The sequence below is a fragment of the Pangasianodon hypophthalmus genome, chromosome 10, assembly GCF_027358585.1.
Source record: "Pangasianodon hypophthalmus isolate fPanHyp1 chromosome 10, fPanHyp1.pri, whole genome shotgun sequence".
Classification (NCBI taxonomy): domain Eukaryota; kingdom Metazoa; phylum Chordata; class Actinopteri; order Siluriformes; family Pangasiidae; genus Pangasianodon; species Pangasianodon hypophthalmus.
The window spans coordinates 18841223-18863309 of NC_069719.1; the positions used below are offsets into that span (position 1 = coordinate 18841223).

Below are 22087 nucleotides of genomic sequence, written 5' to 3' on the forward strand. Positions count from 1 at the left end.
GGTTTCTATGTAACCCAAGAGCAGAAAGGAGTATCTCGCATGCTGACTGGATGACAAGATTTGAAGTCATACTGATCACAGTCCTAACTATGGTCTTTTCTTTTAACTACCAGGTGTGCAGGAAAAGTAAATAGCTACATATGTCATAACATCTGTAGACAAGTTCAATGCTCAAAGCTCATTAAATAGCTAACAGACCTTTCAAAATGTGGCCGTACAATCAGCAATGACCCATTAACCCTCAATCCACACGTCACGGAAATCATATTATCTTAAGTACCTAACCTCTTCTGGCATTCTGACAACCATCCTTGCAATCCGGCCTTCACGGTCTAGCTCAGTTGCTGGTTGAGCATCGCAGAGATATGACAACTATGAGAGTAATTTACCTCCTTTCAAACAGCCATCAGATGGTCTAGAAGCAATGATGTGCTACTTTACTCTATAATCGCACTTCCTTATGAGGTCACAGGGCTGCGGGCCAACACAAATAAAAGGTAACAGCAAATGCGTTGTGGATCAATCCTTTTCCGAACTTAATAGACCCTGCTTGCTTATTCTGGCCTCTCAGGGAGGTGACTGGCCAAGCATGGGAGAGAATGTGCAGCTCACTGCATGTTCACTCAGCTGTTAAGTCTCTGTATTATTACAAGCAGACTTGCATGCCTACAAAACAGGGATAGCACTAGTCATGATATACACTATCAGCTATACAGTATATTCTGCACAATGAGTGAAAAGAGACAGAGCTTGAAATGAGCAATTTACTGCCAAACATTTTGGTTGTCTGTTGACAACCGCAAGCATAAGATTACTTTTTTTTTTTAAAAAAAACTCTTTTTTAAATAAATACTGAGAAGTAATTTATTTACTGAGGACCTCAGGCTGCAATATAGTGTTCATTAGCTGATTTACTCTTTCATTAAAGCAGTGCAAGTTGAAATGATTTAAACTTTCTGGAGGTATAACAAATGATCTTTTCATTGCAAAGGCCATATAAAACTTCATTTTCGGTTCTCACTGAAATACACTGAGCTGCTCTTTTGTTGTTGCAACAGACTCTGGTGTGTAGGCTTTCTCTATGAAGTGCTTCTGTCTAGAAACTACATTAGTGTTCTGCCATTGTGCTGGTGGAAATTGTACAGCTGTAAGTATTTGTAAGTATATGTAAATGGAAATGTAAGTATACAGTACATTTCCACTGGGTAAATAACAGTTACCTACATATATATAGTGGTCAGTGTAGTATTTGATCGGACGGTTACCTCACTGCTCTTATTTCCTCATACTCACTCTCTTTTTCAGGTTATAATGTCAACATGATTTTTTGATAAATTTGTCCTTAAAAATATCTTTCTAAAGCCCTTTTGGATTGGACAAGTTTTACATGGGAATGTAGGTTGTATATATATATATATATATATATATATATATATATATATATAATTTATATATATAATTTTTTACAGAGATGTCAATTCAGACAGGATATATGTATCTGAGAAAAGAGGCTTTGCACTATAAAAGCGCTCCAGGAAGTGCTCGCTCTCTTTTATTGTCTTCCACGGAAACCAAACCACATCCAAATATTGGCCAACTGTAAAACGCAGAAAATAAATTATAGATGACATTTAAAAAGGACATATCAGAAGTCATGCTTCTGAGAGTTTTACTTAAATGACTGAATTCCTACCGCAAGTACAGCCGACACACATGTTATGATCATATGACCTACTAATGATCAAACACAACCTGCACAGCCAAGCGCACTACAAGAAATGAGGTGTATGTAGCCTGGTGTACATCTCTGTGATACAGAGAACGCTTACCTGTGAGAATCAATCATAATACAACAGACATCCTCCAGCAACATTACTTAGGCATATGTCCAGAAATCTTATCCAGCAGAAAAAAGAACAATTAGGGGATTTGTTCTTTTTGTTAAATATACAAAATGCAGTGCAAGGAGATTGTATTAAATTTTCCTTTGATTTTCACCACCAGTCAGTGTGTTTTTAAATGGTCGATTAATGCTGTGACATCATATTTTTAGACTAGCTTATCATACTGTGAAAATATCAATTCATAACAGCCCTAGTACAAATATATGTGACAACATTCACCAAAACTCACAGCATACTTTGTGCAATACATACCAACAGTAATAACTACTATATGCACAAATAGTGTGCATACTGGTTATGGTAAAGTCATAATGAGCTTTATAACTATTGAACAAGGCCCTAAGCAACAGAATATCATCAGATTAACAAGAAATAACAGGGACTGTGTCAGGTCGGATAGTTATAAAGCAACCAGCACTAGTCCTGTAATGCTTTGTGGCTGTTCTAAGGTTGGTAAAAGACTACAGCTGCCATCTTACAATGAAAAGCCAGTTCAAGTCTCCTGCCAACAAAAATAACCAGCACCCTGCCCACCTGTGGCAATTATTCACATTCAAAGTAGCGTTGAAAAGAGAGCAGTGAGCAGACAGACATAGTGGAGTGGCTGCATAATGGGAAAGACGGATTTCATCGTTGAGACAAATCATTAATTTCTTTGAGTCTTTTTAAAGCATCTGAATGGCTTTTATTTCCCGATTTTACACTTTTGTGCCACATAGTGTTTAAAGATAGGCTTGATGACCTGACAGTTTGAGGTCTGTGTGAGCTAAAGCTGAATATATCCCATATCCAGTTGCTAATTAGGAGTTAAAATGTTTGTGACTAGACCTCTGCCTGGTTACGGCTAACTGAGTTACTGCAGCAACATGCCCCATGACATTAAAATTCAATTAAGCGGTAAGTTTAAAAACAAACAAACAAAAAAAAAAACAACTCATTCATTTACTTCTTTTTAAAAAACCATACCAATACACTTGTAGGGTTATGCTCTTAGTACACATTAACTGATTATTAATATTTTCATTTGCTGTAACTAACTGGTTGACAAATAAATCCTGCTTATATTGTGGAGGAGAAACAGAAACAGCAAATAGCATACAGCAGTTCAGCTGCACTTGTTTTAAAGAAGTGACAGCAAAGATGCCATTTAAAACAACCAGCCCAACATCCTCCCCCAGCATGCACCATCTACCTTCTCTCAGAGTCAGCAAATGGCCACAACAAGCAGAGTCATGCCACATGACCATTTCCAAGGCATTTTTCAAAAGCACCATATATAATATACCCAGTATGAGGCAGGGAATATTACCTATCTGACTCAATGATAACCTTCTTAGCTCAAGATATGCTACCTTTCAGCACTATGGATATGCTAGAATAGAAAAGTTTGAGAGAGGGGGTGTGGGGGAAATTAAATATACTTTACTTTTTTCTTTTTAATTAAAACTTATTTAAACACAGCAGTTATGTGAGGTTATCATGAGACATCCTAAGCATTTCTTCATCACATATCCTCTGCATATGACCTCATACTGTCTGCCAAACATCATTTTGTACAGTTATCTCAGTACACATATTCTCTACCCAGCACAGCCCCGGATATGACACAAGTGTTGAATAACTCAGGCTGATTCTATTGAGGAGCTCATGCTAAGGGCAAATGGATTTTCATCCCATTTGCCTTGTCTTACCCATCTTGATTTTGTGGCTGCAGCTGGAGCATCCGGCACTGAATGAGCAGCCCCTGTTAGCGATGGGCTGAGTGTGTCTGTAGGCACAGCCGCTGATCCTACATGGTTCTCCATAACACGTCCCCACAGAGTTGCAGTACACTGGATGAGGAATTCCTGAAGGGTGAGACACTGGAGAGGGCAGTAGTTTGGGTCTCTGGACCCCAGTGGGACACAGTGTTATAGGCGGTACAGAAGGTGGTGTGTGGGGTCCAGGACTAGTACTCACAGGGAGTGAGGATGTCCCATGGTGGGCAATGTGGACATAGTAACCTGGGTAGCATGGGTAAGAATGAGCACCTAGTGTCAAAGCTGGGTGGGTTAGTGTGTGAGGGGAGGGAAGGAATCCTTTTACAGATGGCAATGAATGCTGTTCTGATTCAGGATATGCCTTCTGCCCAAGGAACAGGGCTAATCGGTGACAATACTCCACAGATCTCTCCTGGGAACAGCAGTAACATGAATTCATATCAGTCTCAGTTTTCTCCTCTTTCACAGGCTTCAATGAGTAGCTCAGCATAGACCTGCATTGGTATCCAGGTTTGATGAAGTCATGGCCCCCAGAAGTACCTTCCCACAAAGTGTCAGTCTTGAGCGCCTCCTTCTTGCAGAGATTGCAGCACTGTTGAGATACTGGCGGCTTGGACAGGCATGGTGGGCTGTGTTGTTTTTTTATCTTTCCCTGCAGTTGTTTTGTTCGTGCTCCTCCACCGCCTGGCTTGGTGTCCGTTTTAGCTCGCCGTTTAGCTCCAGATGAGGTACTAGTTAGCTTCAGAAGAGCGGCCGCATTTAAACCTGCTAGACGCCTTGGGGTTGGACTGTTTAGATTCAGCTGGTCGAGATGTTCAGACTCTGTCTTTGCCTTCTTGGTTTTTTTGGGATTTGTACTCTCTTCTCGTTCCCCTGTATGTGTACGTTTTTGGCCTTCTAGTCCTTTTTTTGAACTGTCAGTTTCTCCTTTTGGGAGTTCACTATCACCCTTTTGAGAATTCTGCTGTTTTTTGGACATTTGAGAGTCCTCTCTAAACAACAACAGGCTGTTGACTGCTTCCGCATTAAGAGAGGCCAACCGTCGCTTTCGAGGTTCTAGGAGTTCCATGTATAAGGCAGTTTTGTCAGGTTTGGGGTTGCTTTTTGGTCCAGGCGTTGGCTGGCATGCTTTGCAGCCCTTCTTCCGACACTTGCAGGATTTGGTCCTTCCCTTCTTTACCTTCATATTTCTTTTCCCTTTGTTCTTAGGCACAGCTTTCATGCTGCCCTTACAAGGTCCTCCTTCTTCTAAGCGAGTCAGTAGAACACAGCAGTTTAAGGAACCTACGTCACTCATTCCCTGCCGTCCTCTGAGGGGATACAGCTTCCGGTCGCTATCTGCGCTTTGCTGCTTTATTCCCTTATCTCTTCCTCTTTTATAGGAATGCCTCTTAGTCTTCTTTTCTAGCACTGGGCACTCTGGCCAGGTTCTGCCCATGGTTTCAGCATGTATCTGGCAGCTCACCTGCTCCTTGGATTCACTTCGATATCTACATAAAGAGTTCCTCTGCCGTGCATGTGTCATTACAATCTTCCATGCAGATCCTACAGGGGGAAAAAGGAAATGTTCAAACTCAGTTGTGCTGGAGGCATGCAAGTCTGTAAATACTGTGGTTGGTTCATTCAAATTATGGTTTCTGTTCTGGCTTTGGCTAGTGGCTGCTGAAATCGATATGGCTGACTGCAATGTAAAGATAGATGTAATAACTATATTATGAGCTCTGCACTCTCCTTCACTGAATTCTAAGATGTCATCCATTTTCAAAACCATCAGTTAAAAAAATTCATACAAATCATCCCCCATATAAGCTCCAATTGACTACCACAAAACACACATGCAGCATGTAAATACAGCAATGATAAATGAGGTCTTTGAGTATGTTGATTTTGTTACTTATCACCATAAATATTCTGCCGTCCATGTTCAGATAAGTATAGAACTTGCCTGAAGTCAATATTTAGAAGCTGAAGTTCAAATATTACATAAATCTACATGATTGTCAGTTACTCCCTATTTAATGTTTTTTTTTAAGCTGAACAATACACCTCACACAGATTATCAAGTAACAGAAAAAAACAGAGCCATTTTCCACTTACCAAGATTCCTGCTTACATTTTAAAGCCACATATTGTATAAACCATACATGAATACATTTAGCAAGACAATAAAAGGCAAAAAAAAAAAAAAAGATCACCATAAACAGGAAGACATGAAGACAACCATACACCATGTTCACCATATTTCCTTCAAACGCCACTACAGCTCCACAATGACCATACCGATTTAAGCCAATTGTTAGAAACATGCCATAGACAAATAATATTAATAAAGTATCATAAGAACTGCCTAATTTGACCTACTGACATGTTCTTAACACTAGCCCTAATCCCACTATACTCCTCAAGGGAGCCATGAATTGTAAACCTTTCTTGTCCTTCTGTAGATTATCCTTTTTTCCACTGACAAGCTGCTGGTACTCGGTCAAAGAACCAAGACATTGCTGTTGGAAAAAGGACTAGATGCAAATGGTTTTACATTTTAAATTAATGGGCTTTCACATACAACTGAAACAGCTCAGCAAAATTCCAATGTGTCGTGTACATTTTTAAAGATAGATAGATAGAGAGATAGATAGACAGACAGACTTTATTGATCCCCAACGGGAAATCTGGGAAATTTAATTTGATCTGAAATACAACACTACAGATGGAAAGTCAAAATGGTCAGGAAATGGTTTCCAATGAAATGATTATTGTAGCATTTCCCTACCCAGATAGCCATTATTTTTTATTTGTCCTGTTGCATACTTCTATTTTTACTTCCTCAGCCATCATGACAAATAACGAGGCAATCTGTGGTTAGAAAAAAACATGGCCTGTACATCATGGAGCTATTAGACAAGTGAGTTCACATACAGATGACAAATGTATCAGAACAAATTTCACAGATAGGTTTAAGACAGTGACATTTACTGGAAAAAAAAAACAAAACAAAACAAACACAAGCACTTCCTCAGTAGCCTGCAAGAAACCCACAAAAGAAACCCATATTTTACTACTACATCCTTGATAGTATGCACTGACTGGTGTGTAGTCATTAAATGCATAATTAAATAGTTAAATAAGAGAACAATGCTGCATTTACAATGTAGTATTTACAACAATGCTGCATTTACATAAATGTAGTGACAACCTTCAAGCAGGCCCTATGACATTTTTTCAGATTGCAAAACTGATAGCATCTTAACTCAATCCAAATTAACTATGTTAAAAAAAAGGTTCCCATCAGAGTTTTAAAGTAGTCAATGGTCACTTTCGCCATCCTTTTGTTATATACACTCCTGGGCAAAAAAATGGCAAAATATTAAGCTTTAAATGGTCTTAACAATAAATCATTGGTCAGGAAATTAGCAAGAATTAAACAAATAGATAAAGGAGCTTAGTATGGGAAGCTTTTCCCTCTGATTTCATTAAATGTTTAAGCCTTGTGTCTCTTGATGGGCTGCAGCAGGTGTGTCAGATAACCAAATAATGACTAATCTTTTAAGAAAAAAGCATCCCCAAAGATATTTTTTGGAAAATTTTGTACATTCAGTCAGACATGTGTTAGTTGGAATTTTACATCAAACATTTGAATCATTATCATGATTTTATCTTGGATACAAGAAGAGTACATAAGTGAATTTCCCTGTTTCTACTGTAGCTTTTCCCCAAACAAACAGTTCACTGCCACAAAAGTAAACCAGGAAACAGTGGCCCAGGTCTCAGGAGTGCGTGTGTTTCACTCATTTTCTGACCAATGATTTGTCGTTAAGACCATTAAATCTTAACATTTGCATTTTTTTCATACTGGCCCTTTTTTCCCCAGGAATGGATGTCATGTGGAACTGCTATTAATGATTTTGGGGTGCTGTATAATAAAGAACGACCCCAAAGCAAGTGTATAAATGGATTTGGTTTAGTGTTAATAGTGCGAACATGGCTCTAGAGACAAAGTAGCCTAGTTAATCAAACCGCCATGTGAATTGATGTTAACTTTGAATCCAAGTAATCTACAGAGAAATCAGATCATCATCATCATCATCATCTCTCTCTCTCTATCTGTGTGTGTGTGTGTGTGTGCTGAGGTAGGGGAATCGATCTGACTGAAAGAACACGACAAAAAAAAAAAGAAAGGAAAAAAGAAAGAGAGAGACTAATGATTTGCTGTGATGCTGAAAATAATGGCAAAGCCTACGTTTGTAGCTGAGCAGAGAGCAGCATGTAGGGAGCAGAGCACACAGGGCGTAACACAGACTCAACATTTCAAAGCGTCGCGCTTGGGGCTTTAACACCCCCCTCTCACACACACACACACTCACACTCACACACACTCTCACACACACACACACACAAACGTATGGCAAGCTGAAGTAAATCAGCCAACTCCAAAAGGAGAACAAATGAATCCCACCTCAGTGTTGATGAGAAGCAGAGAGAAGCAAACGCCTCGCGCTCCTCGCCTTCACAAGGCTCGCGCAGCCCGCATACGTCAGCGCCAAACGAGCTACAAGCAAGCGAGCGCTTAACAAAACAGCAGAAAGCCTCGCGCACTCAATACCCCTCTGCTCGCGCTGTAATCTCTCACGCGCTCGCATTTCTCTCTTACTCATAGGCTACACAGCAGAAACAATCCAAATGAAACAGATTAGTAATCCTGCGTTTTTACCTCCGAGTCCACTCTGGCAGACGAGCGCGAAAAAAAAAAAAAAGCTAAAAAAAAAAAAAAAAAAAAAAAAGCGTTACATTCCAAATTCCCAGATTCGCGTTATTAAAAACGAGCTCGGTGTTCAGCAGGGAAGCGAAACGACGCCAGAGAGAGAGAGAGAGAGAGAAAGAGAGAGAGAGAGAGAGAGCAAGCAGCTGATGAGCCACGGCTGAAGCGGTGACCTACTTCCAAAGTAGCACGCTGACGATAATATTCACGCGCTGCCGTCGCGCGCGCCGGGACCACGCGCCGCGAACTGAGTTCAGAAAGCACCTGAGAATCATCTCTAAACCCTTCAGCAAAAAGAGACACAAAAAACACCGAAGCTACCAGCCAAGCTCATCAGCTGTTTACAGTTCCTACGTAATCAGAAGGCTGTTACGTAACCAGCTGTCACTTCAAACCTCACCCCTGAGCTCTCCTGACATGGTGAGGCACTACAAACTGGGGAAGTCATCACCAATCCTGTTCCTGGATCACTAACCTTCCTAGTGCTTTCACTCCAATCCATCTGCTTCACTTTAATCAGCCTGCTTGATTATCCAGATTAGGATTAGGAACCAGATTCTATGGGAAAGTTGAGCTCCAGGAACAGGAGCAGCAGGCGCTGGATGATTCGTGATGTAAAAGTTTGCTGATGTCTACTTAATAGTGTGATCCAGACAGACTGTGAGCGAGGTAGCAGGTCCCTAGTTCCTCGAAAGCCATTACCATTACTTATCACACCTATCACTTATCACACTTATCACACATCAAACCCATGTTGTTCTTCCATAAACCGTTGCCACAAAGTCTGAAGCACGCAATTGTATAGAATGTCTTTGTATGCTGTAGCATTATAATTTCCCTTCACTGGAACTAAGAGGCCCAAACCTGTTACATGACAATGCCCCTGTGCACAAACCGAGCTCCATGAAGACATGGTGTGTTAAGGTTGGAGTGGAAGACCTTGAGTGTCCTGCACAGAGCCCTGACCTCAACCCCACTGAACACCTTTGGGATGAACTGGAATGCTGACTGCACCCCAGACCTCCTCAATCAACATCAGTGCCTGATCTCACTAATGCTCCTACGGCTTAATGAACACAAATCCCGACATCCATGTTCCAAAATCTAGCGGAAAGCCTTCCCAGAAGAGTGGAGGTTATTATAACATCAAAGATGGGACTAAATCTGGAATGGGATGTTCAAACAGGACATATGTGTGTGATGGTCAGGTGTCCACAAACTTTTAGCCATATAGTGTATAATGTATATGAGAGATGATATGAATAGAATCTTGGCTGAATTCTATAACAGACTGGACCTGGAGAACCCCCTTGTCCTGAACATTTTGTTGTTGTCCCTGCTCTAACACATCCAATGCGACTCGGAGAAAGCTGTAAATTAGCTGATGAGTCTAATCAGGTGGAGTTAGAGCAAGAAACATGAAAAATGTGCAGGGCAGGTGGTACTCCAGGAACCTGTGGATTACACGACGAAGATCCTCTAACGATAGACTTGTGATTAAATAAAATGTTCTGCTTACATCATCAATCAGCGCGATCTGGACACATGAAGAAAATGGAGTCGTATAAACAGAAACATTCTTCAAAGTGAGCCTGAGGTAATAAGCATATTTTTGTCCATCAGCTATATTTTGAGTTTAGAGTTTTGATTCATCCTCGTATTGGTCACTTATGCGAGTGTCATAGCAAATTTTAATCCAAAATTTCTGACACTGCCAGAACTTTGTCGTCAGCCATTTCTGGTTGGCAATGACATTAAAATGACTGCTGGTGAGCATGTCACATTATGTTTTTTTCTAAGAACACTAATCACAGCTAAAATAATTAACTCACGACTAAATAATTATTTGTGAGATTTTTGTCTATGACAGCAAAATCAATCCAAAAATCATACAATCTAAAGGCAGCTTAATAAAACCAATTCTTCTAATGACACCACCAATAAAACAACATATCATTTGTGAATGACACTCATCTTTGCAAGACTGATCCTGCAAAAGGCTACAATATGCCAATTAGCCCTCAACAAATAATCAATCGCTGCTGTGAGGAGTTCCAGATGAGTGGTCTTGAAGGCTGGTTTGATGAATCATGGCATTCATATGTTTCAATAAATGCAGAGAGCTAATTATACGGTGACATTCAGAGGGTCATCTTCCCCCTATATAATGCACGTAGCTACTGCTACTGAATTAGTAGCAGTCTGAATTAGAGAGTGTCACACCCAGACCCATCCTCTGTAATTCACTCCCTGAATAAATGTTAATAATTCTGGTCAAAACAATGGAAGTCAGTTTTAATACATGTCATCAGTTCATCAGTGTGTTTTAATACATTGTGAGGCATATTGCAGACACCATACGTCATTGCCATATAATATCTCATCCATCACACAGTTTAATTCAGCCCTCCCTTTTTAATGGGATTACTTCATATCCAGGTAGATCGTGTTATTGGAATAACGGATTGCCAACAAGACATTTTATCATGACATAGTTAAGTCAATGTCCCAGTTTTTTGTCGCCAATCATTTTGCTTTTATACAAGAAGCTGACTTTTTCAGAGCTCAATCCATCTGCACTGCTTCTGTTGTCGCTTATGTGATTAAAAGCCAGCATACAGCAGATCCCTTACAAATGTGCCTGAAGAATCTAGACAGGTGGCTGTGCCATGAGGGTAAGCAATAACTCTAATAAACCAACATGCACTGGTGTTACACTGGCTTTGAAACTGAAAGAAAATTGTGCACAACATAGCCAGTTCATGAGAACACTTCACGTTTTCAGTGACGCAATGTGACGTTAGTGACTTAGAACTGAAAACTAGCAAATGTTAAAATGTTATTTGTAATAATATACTATTTACTAAACTAAACTACTATAATGTAGTGCAGTATTACATATCTCAACCTCAGAGTTTCAGCAGAATTCAGTTTCTTATCATTCACATGTTGACGTCCAGTAGTGTTTAGTCACTATGACGTCCATCATGCAAATACATCATAGAGTCATTGCTGAACCCTGACCGAGAGCAAGCAATCACTAGTGGTACAGCGCTTGCAAATAAGATCTACTAGACAAGCATAGCGAAATAGGTGTGCTAGACTATAGGTGGGTGAATTGACAAAAACCAGAACAAAACAAAATGAAGCATTCTCTTTATCAGAGGAATCAGTTGAACAGTTGAGAGAGTGCCTTAGAGTACAGCTGGGTGTGGTAAATAAGAAGAGGTGCATGGTGAAGCTGTTGTTTTATAACTCACTGTTCCCTCTGCCACACTAATCAGCCAGCTAAAAAAGGAAATTTAACACACCACATACATATACCTGCCAAAAGCAGTTGTAGTCTATCAAAAATGAACTCCACCTTGAAATCAGAAAATCTCATTACTGTACTACAGCGTCACGACTATCAGTATTACACAGGCATGTTTACATGTGCATCAATGCTTACATTCTTTATTTTGTCCAGACACTGGGCCTCATTTTTCAATTTTTAGTAAAGCTGTGTGTAAATGTGTGTAAATGTATTCATTGGTCAAAAAAAACTAAAAACTTCCTGCTAGATTTACAAACGTTTCAGTACCACTGATTTTCCCCATATTCATGTGTCTATGTTGATAAATGCCGCACAATCGTAAAATGCCAAGCGTGTTCATGGCACAGCTGATTTAGGTTCACAAAACTCCATAAAGGCAAATCTCACAGAGAGCTGAAAATGACAAAATTACACCGAAAGCATGCGGTGTGCGCTAAATCTTCCAGTAATGCAGCTCAGCCTTTCCCGCATGTCAGCTACAGTAGATACGCACTAACACTTGCTCATTTAATAGGGTGCCATTACTTTTGTCCTAATTGAATGACTAGTCTATGTGCCTTATTTAATGGGTTTGTTTTGTATTGCTTTCTTTCAAGTCTTTAATATTAAATGGCTGAGTTTCAGAAAAGTTTCACTAAATTCGTGTGTGTTGTAAGCAAGCTACGTAAACTTGTCCACACCATCTGTATATAAAATTGCAGTAACTGCTGTCAGTTACAGACTATGATTTGAAGCTTATCAATCGAGGTTTAGGACCTCTCAAATAAATAAACCTCGGTTTAGGACCTCTCGAATATTATTTTCTGATTTTCACGAATACTACAGTTCTTGTGTAAATGCACCCTCTTACGATTTACCAATAAATTCGCTGCATCCATCTTAATAAAGATGTAAACATACATCCAGCAACCTGCCCTGTCTCATATGAGTGATTAAGGCAGCAACCTAACAAACATCCTGCACACATGACTGCATCTTGACAATGTGATGTAGAAGGAATGCTGATTCCACATAGTAACATAGCAAAGGATTCTACAAGACAGAGTCAGATAGAGTACTGAATGGAATTTCACCTTATGAAGTTGAATCATTTTCAGACACGTTTAAGACAAAGCCTAAAACGTTGACGTCCGTAGGCCACTCACAGCCTCCACAAGACTGACCTTAGCGACCAAGTAGCAGGCATTAGTCACCTGATTTACTGTTAAGCGCTCATATCTAGCATCTATCAAAGCCCATTAGCACAGAGAGGAGAAAAGGGCTGCATTTCTGCTGCATGCCGCTCTTCTTACACGTGAAGGTAGACACATGGATGAATGCAATTCCTGAGATCTTGCATTAATAACAAGACAATGACCTCGAACCAATCCTTTAAGCACACCATGCGTACCAAGAATCACTAACTTGAGTGAATTTCATAGATGTGTCAGACAGATATCACTGTGACATGCACTTATTCAAGCCATCACACTAATAACATCATGTCGTTTGTGGAGCTGTTTGTGCAATTAAGACCCATTAGTGTTGTCACCATGTGGAGCAGCCAGTGTAACATTCCATCCATCTGCACACTGACATTTGAAAAGTGGATCTGTCACTGATGCAGCGCTCGAAAGGTGCGAAGGTTAACACGGTGAGTCACCACCCAGAATGCTACTGCTCTAACCCAACTGACAACCTCCGACCAGCCATTACACACATACTGAAGCCATCTGAACACTTCTGGTGCGATTTTCCATTCTGCGGAAGTGTAGCAGGAGAAAGCACAGCTTCACTTCCCTGCTCTCTTGCCTCTCTAATATAACATGAGACATGGCAAACAGTGGAATCACGCTGTCAGCAAAAAGCAGCAAGGCTTCTCAACTTCTTCGCAGCATTTAAGTGTGTTAACTAACACAGCCAATGTGTTATTAAACATATTTCAACGTTCCATTGCAAGAAAGAGCTCTTTAATAGGCAGATATATTTCAGCATAGGTTGTGTGTTTCTGCTTACTCACTAAACTTCAACACAGTGTTATAGTAACATCATAAAAAGAGGTTTCAGTCGTGTCAATCATGAAATCCTGGATTTCATATAACTCTCATTTAATAAGTCATTCAAAGATAAAACTCTTGAATTTATCATTAATCATTTTGTAAAGTAAAATCCTCTATTGTATAGCTAAAATCTTTTTTTATTTCCGACACCAATTCCACAGTCTAGCTTTTCCCCCCCAAACACTATTTTTTTTAACATAATGTATAAACACACACACACAGAAAATATAGCAGCTCATTAAAGCAGAGGAAAAATTTTCTTGCAGAGATGGTTTAAAGGTCAAGTTTAAACTTGTAATGTTTAAAAATGTTTCTAGATCTGTAATAATTATATCATTCCAAGGATACTTCCAAAAAATGGCGACTCACAATATCATCATGCAGTGGATCTGTGGCTCTAGTTTCCTCAGTACAGGCTTTTGTTTACATTTTTCTGGCCCGGACATTAGCTTGGAACGAGACTGAAACGTCTGCCCCTTTTCCCTAAAGAGTAACTCATGAGAAGTGGTGATATTGCTTAAAGGGATATGGGAGGGTTTGTCAACGTTTTCACTGCAATTCTAATTTGCCTCATAGACTCTATGATTTACAAAGTGTGGCTGTATACTACTAATTCATATACTACATCTAAAGAAAAATCCAGAAAGTAAATAATAATAATAATGATAATAATAATAATAATAACAATACTATAATAATAATAACAATAATAGTAACAACTCTACACCTAATATGTATTACATCTATATTAACATTTAATAATACACTCACTGATCACTTTAATAGGAACATCTTCACACCTGCATATTCATGCAGTTATCCAATCACCCAATCATGTGGCAGCAGCACAATGGCGGAAAGTGTGATCTCTGTGACTTTAACCACGGCATGGTTGTTGGTGCCAGATGGGCTGGTTTGAGTATTTCAGAACCTGCTGATCTCCTGGGATTTTCACACACAACAGTCTCTAGAGTTTACACAAGAATGGTGCAAAAAAACAAACAAAAAAACATCCTGTGAGTGGAGGGTCTGCAGGCTGATACACCTTGTTGATGAGAGAGATCAGAGGAGAATGACCAGATTGGTCTGAGCTGACAGGAAGTCTGATACACTCAAATAAGCGCTCTTTACAACCATGGTGAGCAGAAAAGTATCTCATAATGCACAGCACATCAAACCTTGAGGTGGATGGACTACAACAGCAGAAGACCACCTCAGGTTCCACTCCTGTCAGCCAAGAACAAGAATCTGAGGCTATCATGAGCACAGACTCACCCAAACCGGACAGTTGAATGTGCAGGTGTGTCAGTGTTCCTAATAAAGTGGAGAGTGAGTGTATATAGCTTAATAAATAAACTATGTGGCCAAAAGTATGCGGATACCTGAATACCACATCCATGGGAGGGTCTTCCCCAAATTGTTGCCACAAAGTTGGAAGCACACAATTGTACAGATTGCCTTTGTATGCTGTAGCATTGCAATTTCCCTTCACTGGAACTACGAGGCCCAAACATGTTCCAGCCTGACAATGCCCCTTTTCACAAAACGAGGTGACATGGTTTGCCAAGTTGTGGAAGAACTCGAGTGGCCTGCACAGAGCCCTGATCTCACCCCTACTCACCTGGAACGCTGACTGCACACCAGGCCTCTTCACCCGACATCAGTGCCTGACCTCAATAATGCTCTTGTAGCTGAATGATCACAAATCCTCACAGCCGTGTTCCAAAATCTAGTGGAAAGCCTTCCCAGAAGAGTGGGGGTTATTATAACAGCAAATCAGGAATGGGGTGTTCAAAAAGCACGAGTGTTGTGGTCAGGTTTCCACAAACTTTTGATCATATAGTGTATTTTAAAATCAACCTAAATTAATGAATGTTATAGCGTATAGCAGTTCAATGTATACAAAAAGCAAATATAAAGGCATGACTATCAGTGGACGTAAATATGATTCAGAAACATTATGTAAAAACGGCTGTAATTCTTAAATGGTTAATGCAATATTTTTGTTAAACCCCTTGAATTAAAGCTGAAAGGCTACACTTCAATCACATCTTGATTGATTCATTTCAAATCTGCTGTGGTGGTGTACAGAGGCAAAATTATGAAAATTGTGTCGCTGTCCAAATACTTATGGACCTGACTGTAAATGAAAAGGTCAAGATTTCACCAAGTCAAGGGTTCTCCTAAGACACCACACATTTTGCATAGACAATTAATTTGTTTAATGATAAAATGTTTTAACTGTAGTTGTCTGTGTGCTACTAAATTTTACTTTGTGCTGCTGAAGCTTTGTCCTGCACCAGTTCCACCACCTATAGAAGCAAGAATATAGCCATGATGTTCTCAAAATGAAAGATCCTACTGAGAGGACTGAAAGTGTTCGTGCACTGCAATACGTTTGCTTGTGTTGGCACAGACTCATGGACTTCTGCCACCTCTGATCTGACAGGACATGACACAAGAAGCCTTGTAGGATGTTAAGCAGCCTGTCTTCAAAGAGATGAGATGTGAGGCAGGATGCCGGGGAAAACGACAAAGATCCCTCTTTCAAACAGCATTACAAAATCTGAGAGTAAAAAGGCAATTGATAGTAGTGTAAAAAAGTCGTTTATGGGTGGCACGGTGGCTTAGTGGTTAGCACGTTTGCCTCGCACCTCAGGGGGGTGGGGCTCGAATCCTGCCTTCGCCCTGTGTGCGTGGAGTTTGCACGTTCTCCCCATGCTTCAGGGCTTTCCTCTGGGTACTTCGGTTTCCTCCCCCAGTCCAATTACATACGTTGTAGGCTGACTGGCATTTCCAAATTGTATTGTGAATGAGTGTTTGTGCAATTGTGCCCTGAGTTCCTTGGGATAGACTGCGACCCTGTGTAGGATAAGCGGTACAGAAAATGGACGGATGGAAGGTCATTTATCTTCACTGATATGCAATACCTTGCCGCAAGGTAAACGCTGTTGCGCAAAAAACACACACACTAAAAGCTGGGAGTGTCTTCGAACAGGAGGCGTTTTTGGTACGTGACACTTTAAAGCCCATGTGCATGGCGGTTTGCAGTGGGAGCCCGGAATCTCTCAGTCGCTAGGAAAGCATTTTGTGTGGCTCATAAACAGGATTTACCGTCCTCTCAGTGTAATCACTTGAAGAGCGATAACAGACTGAAGAGCTCCGGGCGATCCTTCGCATCTATCTCAGCTGCACTGTGCTCGCAAACAGCTGAGTGTGTATTCAGTAACCCTCCCCCTCGCACCGCCTCCTTTCCTTTATCCCAACGCACTAGTAAATTCACTGCCATGGCTTTGGAAAGCGATCGGGATAAGTCTGATTTGTTTCAAGATTAGCCATATGAAACAAATTATCCCTCTTTAAGCATGCGCAAGAGTTGGAACTGTCTAAGCCAAAAGCCTTCAAGGTAATGAAAAACATTCCACAGTGGCACAAACCTCACTGAAATATTAGCACGATGTACTAGAGCTGCTTTTGATTTGGCCTGAGCAATTTCTCACCTTGGAGAATTTCTTCTGAGATTAAATCAAAGTCGATGCAAGTCAGTGGCAGACAGCACTGTCACAGAGGAGACAGATCACAAGCAAAACAAGTCTTTTTCCTGATATATTTACGTTTTACATTCACACCATTTGGCAGATGCTCTTATCCTGAGTGACTTACTGAAGATATATTTTCAAGATGTTTGTATTTATTGACAAAGCAGTGAATTATCAGTCGTCTCCTTAAATAACAATAGAAATTCAGAACAAAAAGCAGACACGCATTCATGCTGACGCCCTAAAGATTTACAGCAAACAGGTCTGGACTGCAAGAGGACCACACACACAGCTGTGAAGTTTACGTACACCAACACAGCAATCACATGCCTTTAACGGCGCTGTAAACAGAAGTGTTAAAACGTTTACACCAAACAGACTACACTAAACTATTGTCCACATTAAACTCAGTGGTATAAGGAGTTCAGAATACCTCAGGCACGTTTAGCTTTTTAAAAAAATTTTTATTGTGAATTCACGAGACCATGGGATCCATCTGCATGATCACCGATGACTAGAATCACGATTACCTAAGGTTTGCTATTGGGTCTTGCCTGTTCATATTCACTCCAAACTATTTCTGATAATACGCCCAACACACACTCCAGGATGAATTCAAACATTCTCAAGCAACCGATAAAAAGAAAGTCTCAGGTTAGTGTTCACCTTGACACGAGACTACACATGCGGTATTGTTCATATATTCATCTGCGTACCTCATATTCTTCTGAAGGATTAAACGCAATATCCATTAGAGCAGGGGTATTCATCAAATATTTGTTAAAAATAATCCTTGCCACAAAGGTCCGGATAAGCAACTAACAAAACCGAATGACCCTAACAGTTATCTTTTAATGTTTACCCAATAATGATTCGTTTATGGCTATAAATAAGAAAGTTTGAAGTGGTTGTGTTTTGTTTCGTAGTCATGCTTCATTTTACCATTTCTAGCACAGACGCTGAACAGACACCTGTTTTGAATTTGACATGTGGAGTACAACTGCATACTTCACTGTCCAATCATCTTTAAACACTGTTTTCTTCAGTGACTTTAAACAAGCCATGCCAACAGTTTGATAATCAAGCACGACTGGAATGAAAAATCTATGCAAATGAAAAATCTATGAAAATTCTTTCCTTTCTGAGCGAATAACTCCTCAACTCCTCAACACTCAGGGACTGGACTGACAAAACACACACACACACACACACACACACACACACACACACACACAACTGAATACATCCCACTCCCTCTGCAATTTTTGCACATTTCTGCATCTTTTTTTGCTGCTACTGTATTTATAAAAATATTGTATATAATATAAAAATATTGTATATAATACCTGGCTGCTTCCTCAATAACTGCTATGGCGATATATGGTATAAGCTTAGTATTTAGCGGAATAACATGGTTGTTATGCATGGTTGTTCACAGCAATTTATTATATTGTTATTCTTTTGCACTACCTATTATATCTGACACTGGTCGGTGCTGCACTGTCACTACACTTACTGTGCCTATTGACCTGTTTTAGTAGTTATTTGCACTGTCTTGTGCTTTTTGCACACATCTGCACATGTACTTTATGTAGTAATGTGTAGTCTCTTGTAGTTCTGTGTTGTTTTATGTAGCACCATGGTCCTGGAGGAACGTTGTTTCGTTTCACTGTGTACTGTACTAGCTGTATATGGTTGAAATGACAATAGCCACTTGACTTGACTTGATCTGCTACAGAAGTCGTGCTGATTCATGTTTAGAAAACTAGCATCACTCAATTACGGCCGATTTCTTCATATGTTTATGTGCTCTGCTACAGTACTTTTTCCCAAGCACTCTGCTGAGCTGCTCAAATACATGGCTGGCGACTGGAGTCTGCGTGTTGATGACCCCTGCAATAGAGTGCAGGTCGGGGCCAAAACATCCCTGTCCAACAGATGTTTAAAGATTTCATTATGGTTCACTATTATGGTTCACTATTATGCCATACAAATTTGTCAATGTGCAGCAGCACAGAGATGTTAAATACACTGATGACCTGTTAGTTTCTCCGTAAAACCTTCTGCAGTAGTTGGGGTTATTCATGAGCTGCATCTTAAAATGAAAACTACAGGTTGAAGACATGAGATGTTTTTTTATATTATTATTAAAAATAAATAGTGTAATAGGGAAATCATTTCGTGTTGATACTCGAAAAGATCCAGAATTGTACAGAAGTATCTGATTTGAGACAGTTTATTCAGTCCATTGTGGATCCGGATCCTAATCCTAACCCAGTCATCTTGCTTATGCACATGCTCAGTTAAAAGCAAGTATATATCCAGCCTTGTTCTGTGCAATATGCAAATGCAAAGTAATAAGATCACATGACGCAAAAGAAGAAGTGGTTTCTTATTACAATCCATGCCGTGTAAATTTGAGGTGGTTATGCACTAGTAGTCAATTTCATGCACATAATCTGCCTGTTATACAAGATCAGTGATTATTTGCTCAACCGTCAATGATGATTTCCTTCACATTTGATTGACTGTTTTCCTGGAGAGTTATAATCCATGTTAAAGATGACTCATGTCAAATCAGCTGCTCTGTGATTTACACCGAAATCAATCACATCCTTTTTTTTTTTTTTTGTTATGAAACATAGCAGAATAAACCACCATGAAGGCACAAACCTTTAGGTTACTGTCAATCATGAAGTGCCTGGTAGTATTACTAGAATGTAAACTGCTAATAATTATAACGGGATAATGTTTGGCTTAACAATATGCTCAGTATTGTTACTCTCATGAAAGGGGGTGGTGATGGCTCTCTGCATCTCCCTCTGAGTCTCTGGCCTGTTTACTGTAATAAATCTCAGCATGGTTTCTTTGAATAGCTTTCAAATAAAGTGAGCTAGCCTACTTAAAGGCTTTGTCCAAACATTCTACTGTATTTCCCTCTTTTTCTGCAGGTCTCACTCATGCAGCCAGTCACCTCAGGGCTCTTATACCTCAGGATTACAAGATTTGTTAATTTCTATGCAGAAGCCATATTTTTAAAATTTGGGATGGGATCACAGCCTTTTTTCTAATGAACAGAGGACAAAAATTGCATAGGTCTATACGATATTTATACAAGGGTAATAGTCATCTGAAAAAAAATATAGATATATTTTTTCACAGGAAAATATTCTTACAATATATGCTGGTAAGGTAGCATTTTTGAATAGTATGGCCCATGCCCTGAGAAGGCCAACACATCAAAAACCAAATTACAAATTCAGTAAATAGGCTCTTGGTGCTTCGCAGCACACTTTAAACTGTCTAACTATAACCTGTTTAGCAACACTATTGGCTATAGGCATTGGCTAAATATAGTCACTCATTGATAAAATGAGCCTGACAGCAGCTATTTTTACCCAGACATCATTAGAACTCATAAAAGCTCATTTTATTTAATAAAAAAAAAAAATCAAACTAGCCTGTGTTTGTTTCCCATTTTTTCTCATATACTGTAAATCTAGCCTCTGGTGAGAGAGAGATGGATGGCCACTGCCATAAGTCATTGTTACTGATTTTTTTTTATAACAAAATTGTTAATGTTGTAACATAAAATTGCATCATCCTTAGCGGTTTTAATAGTCCACAGAATGATAAGACTGGGCATCTACAGCTCCGGCTGGAATTGGCTCACTAATCTTCATTAATGAAGGCATGAACAGGATGAAATCAAATCATGCAAAACTCGCTAGCTGGATCTGGATCAGGATCACTCTGCAGAATAATAACCCAAAACTCTGGCATGGAGTTATTTAAGACCTGAAAACATCAAATCCCTGGCTGGATGCCCAACTTAGAGTTCAAGTGCAAGTGCAAGTGCAAGTGCAAGTGAAGTTTATTGTCATTTCAGCCATATACAAGTACATAGTGAAACGAAACAACATTTCTCCAGGACCAAGGTGCTACATTGACATACAAGATGACACAGAACAACACAAAACTACAAGGGACATAATTTATACATAAAGTGCACAAGTACAAACATGTGCAGACAGCACAAGACAGCTCAAGACACTACAATGACTACAGCGCCGACCAGTACACAGTTCTGTCTAAAAGTAATCCTAGTGACAATAGTGCAAAGAGTACAAGAGTACAATACAAGTAGCTGAAATAGTGTAAACATAAGTGTAACCAATAGACACCGATCGAAATGTTTTAGGGCAGTCGCGATTTGTAAAAAAAAAAAAAAAAAAACAAGAGATTTAAGAGTGTTTGGTAATGAAGCCTATGAATCACAGGCTTTAGAATAGCATCCCATGCAGAGAATGCTAGCAAGTATTAAAAAAAAGATTTTCCACATTTATAGATTGTAAATAGCCAGCGTGCAAAAAAATAACCCTAAAACTTCAGCCTGACCATAAATCTGTTAAATAAAAAAAACAGTGATTTTTTTTCTGCCTATAACAAAACAGTGCTTCTTCTTCTTCCTCTTCTAACCATTCTATTTCTATCCCTGTGGTTCTACTGAATAGTGGCTGAAATGCTGGGAAATTTCCCAGAATGAGCAAATGTCTTACAAAAAGTCCAGTCCAGTCACCTAGCCCTTTCGATTAAATAGCTTACGATGTAACTCAATAAAGCTTTTTATTGTAAAGCTAAAATTATTTCAACAATAGAGTGTTCAAGTAACTACTTTTTTAAGGCTCTTCCACTGGATGGTTAGGAACCGTTCATCTCAGTGCATTACCCATAATCCTCCATGTCATTGCCATTTCCACCGCTATGCGAGCT

The 22087-nt window shown here is 39.6% G+C and overlaps 1 protein-coding gene across 5 annotated transcripts in view; it reads right to left on the bottom strand.

The window, feature by feature from the left end:
- bahd1 (bromo adjacent homology domain containing 1) overlaps nt 1-22087 on the bottom strand; it is a 42879-nt gene that overhangs the window by 10618 nt on the left and 10174 nt on the right. For 3 of the 5 annotated variants that reach the window (XM_026934039.3, XM_026934038.3, XM_053237714.1), the window contains exon 2: nt 3596-5209. In XM_026934039.3, coding sequence (XP_026789840.3) covers nt 3596-5189 — 1594 coding nt within the window. In that variant the 5' untranslated portion in view covers nt 5190-5209. Of the gene's footprint in view, nt 1-3595; nt 5210-8117; nt 8406-8597; nt 10241-22087 lie in introns of those variants that run through there. The other 2 variants (XM_026934041.3, XM_026934042.3) reach the window with 2 other exon arrangements.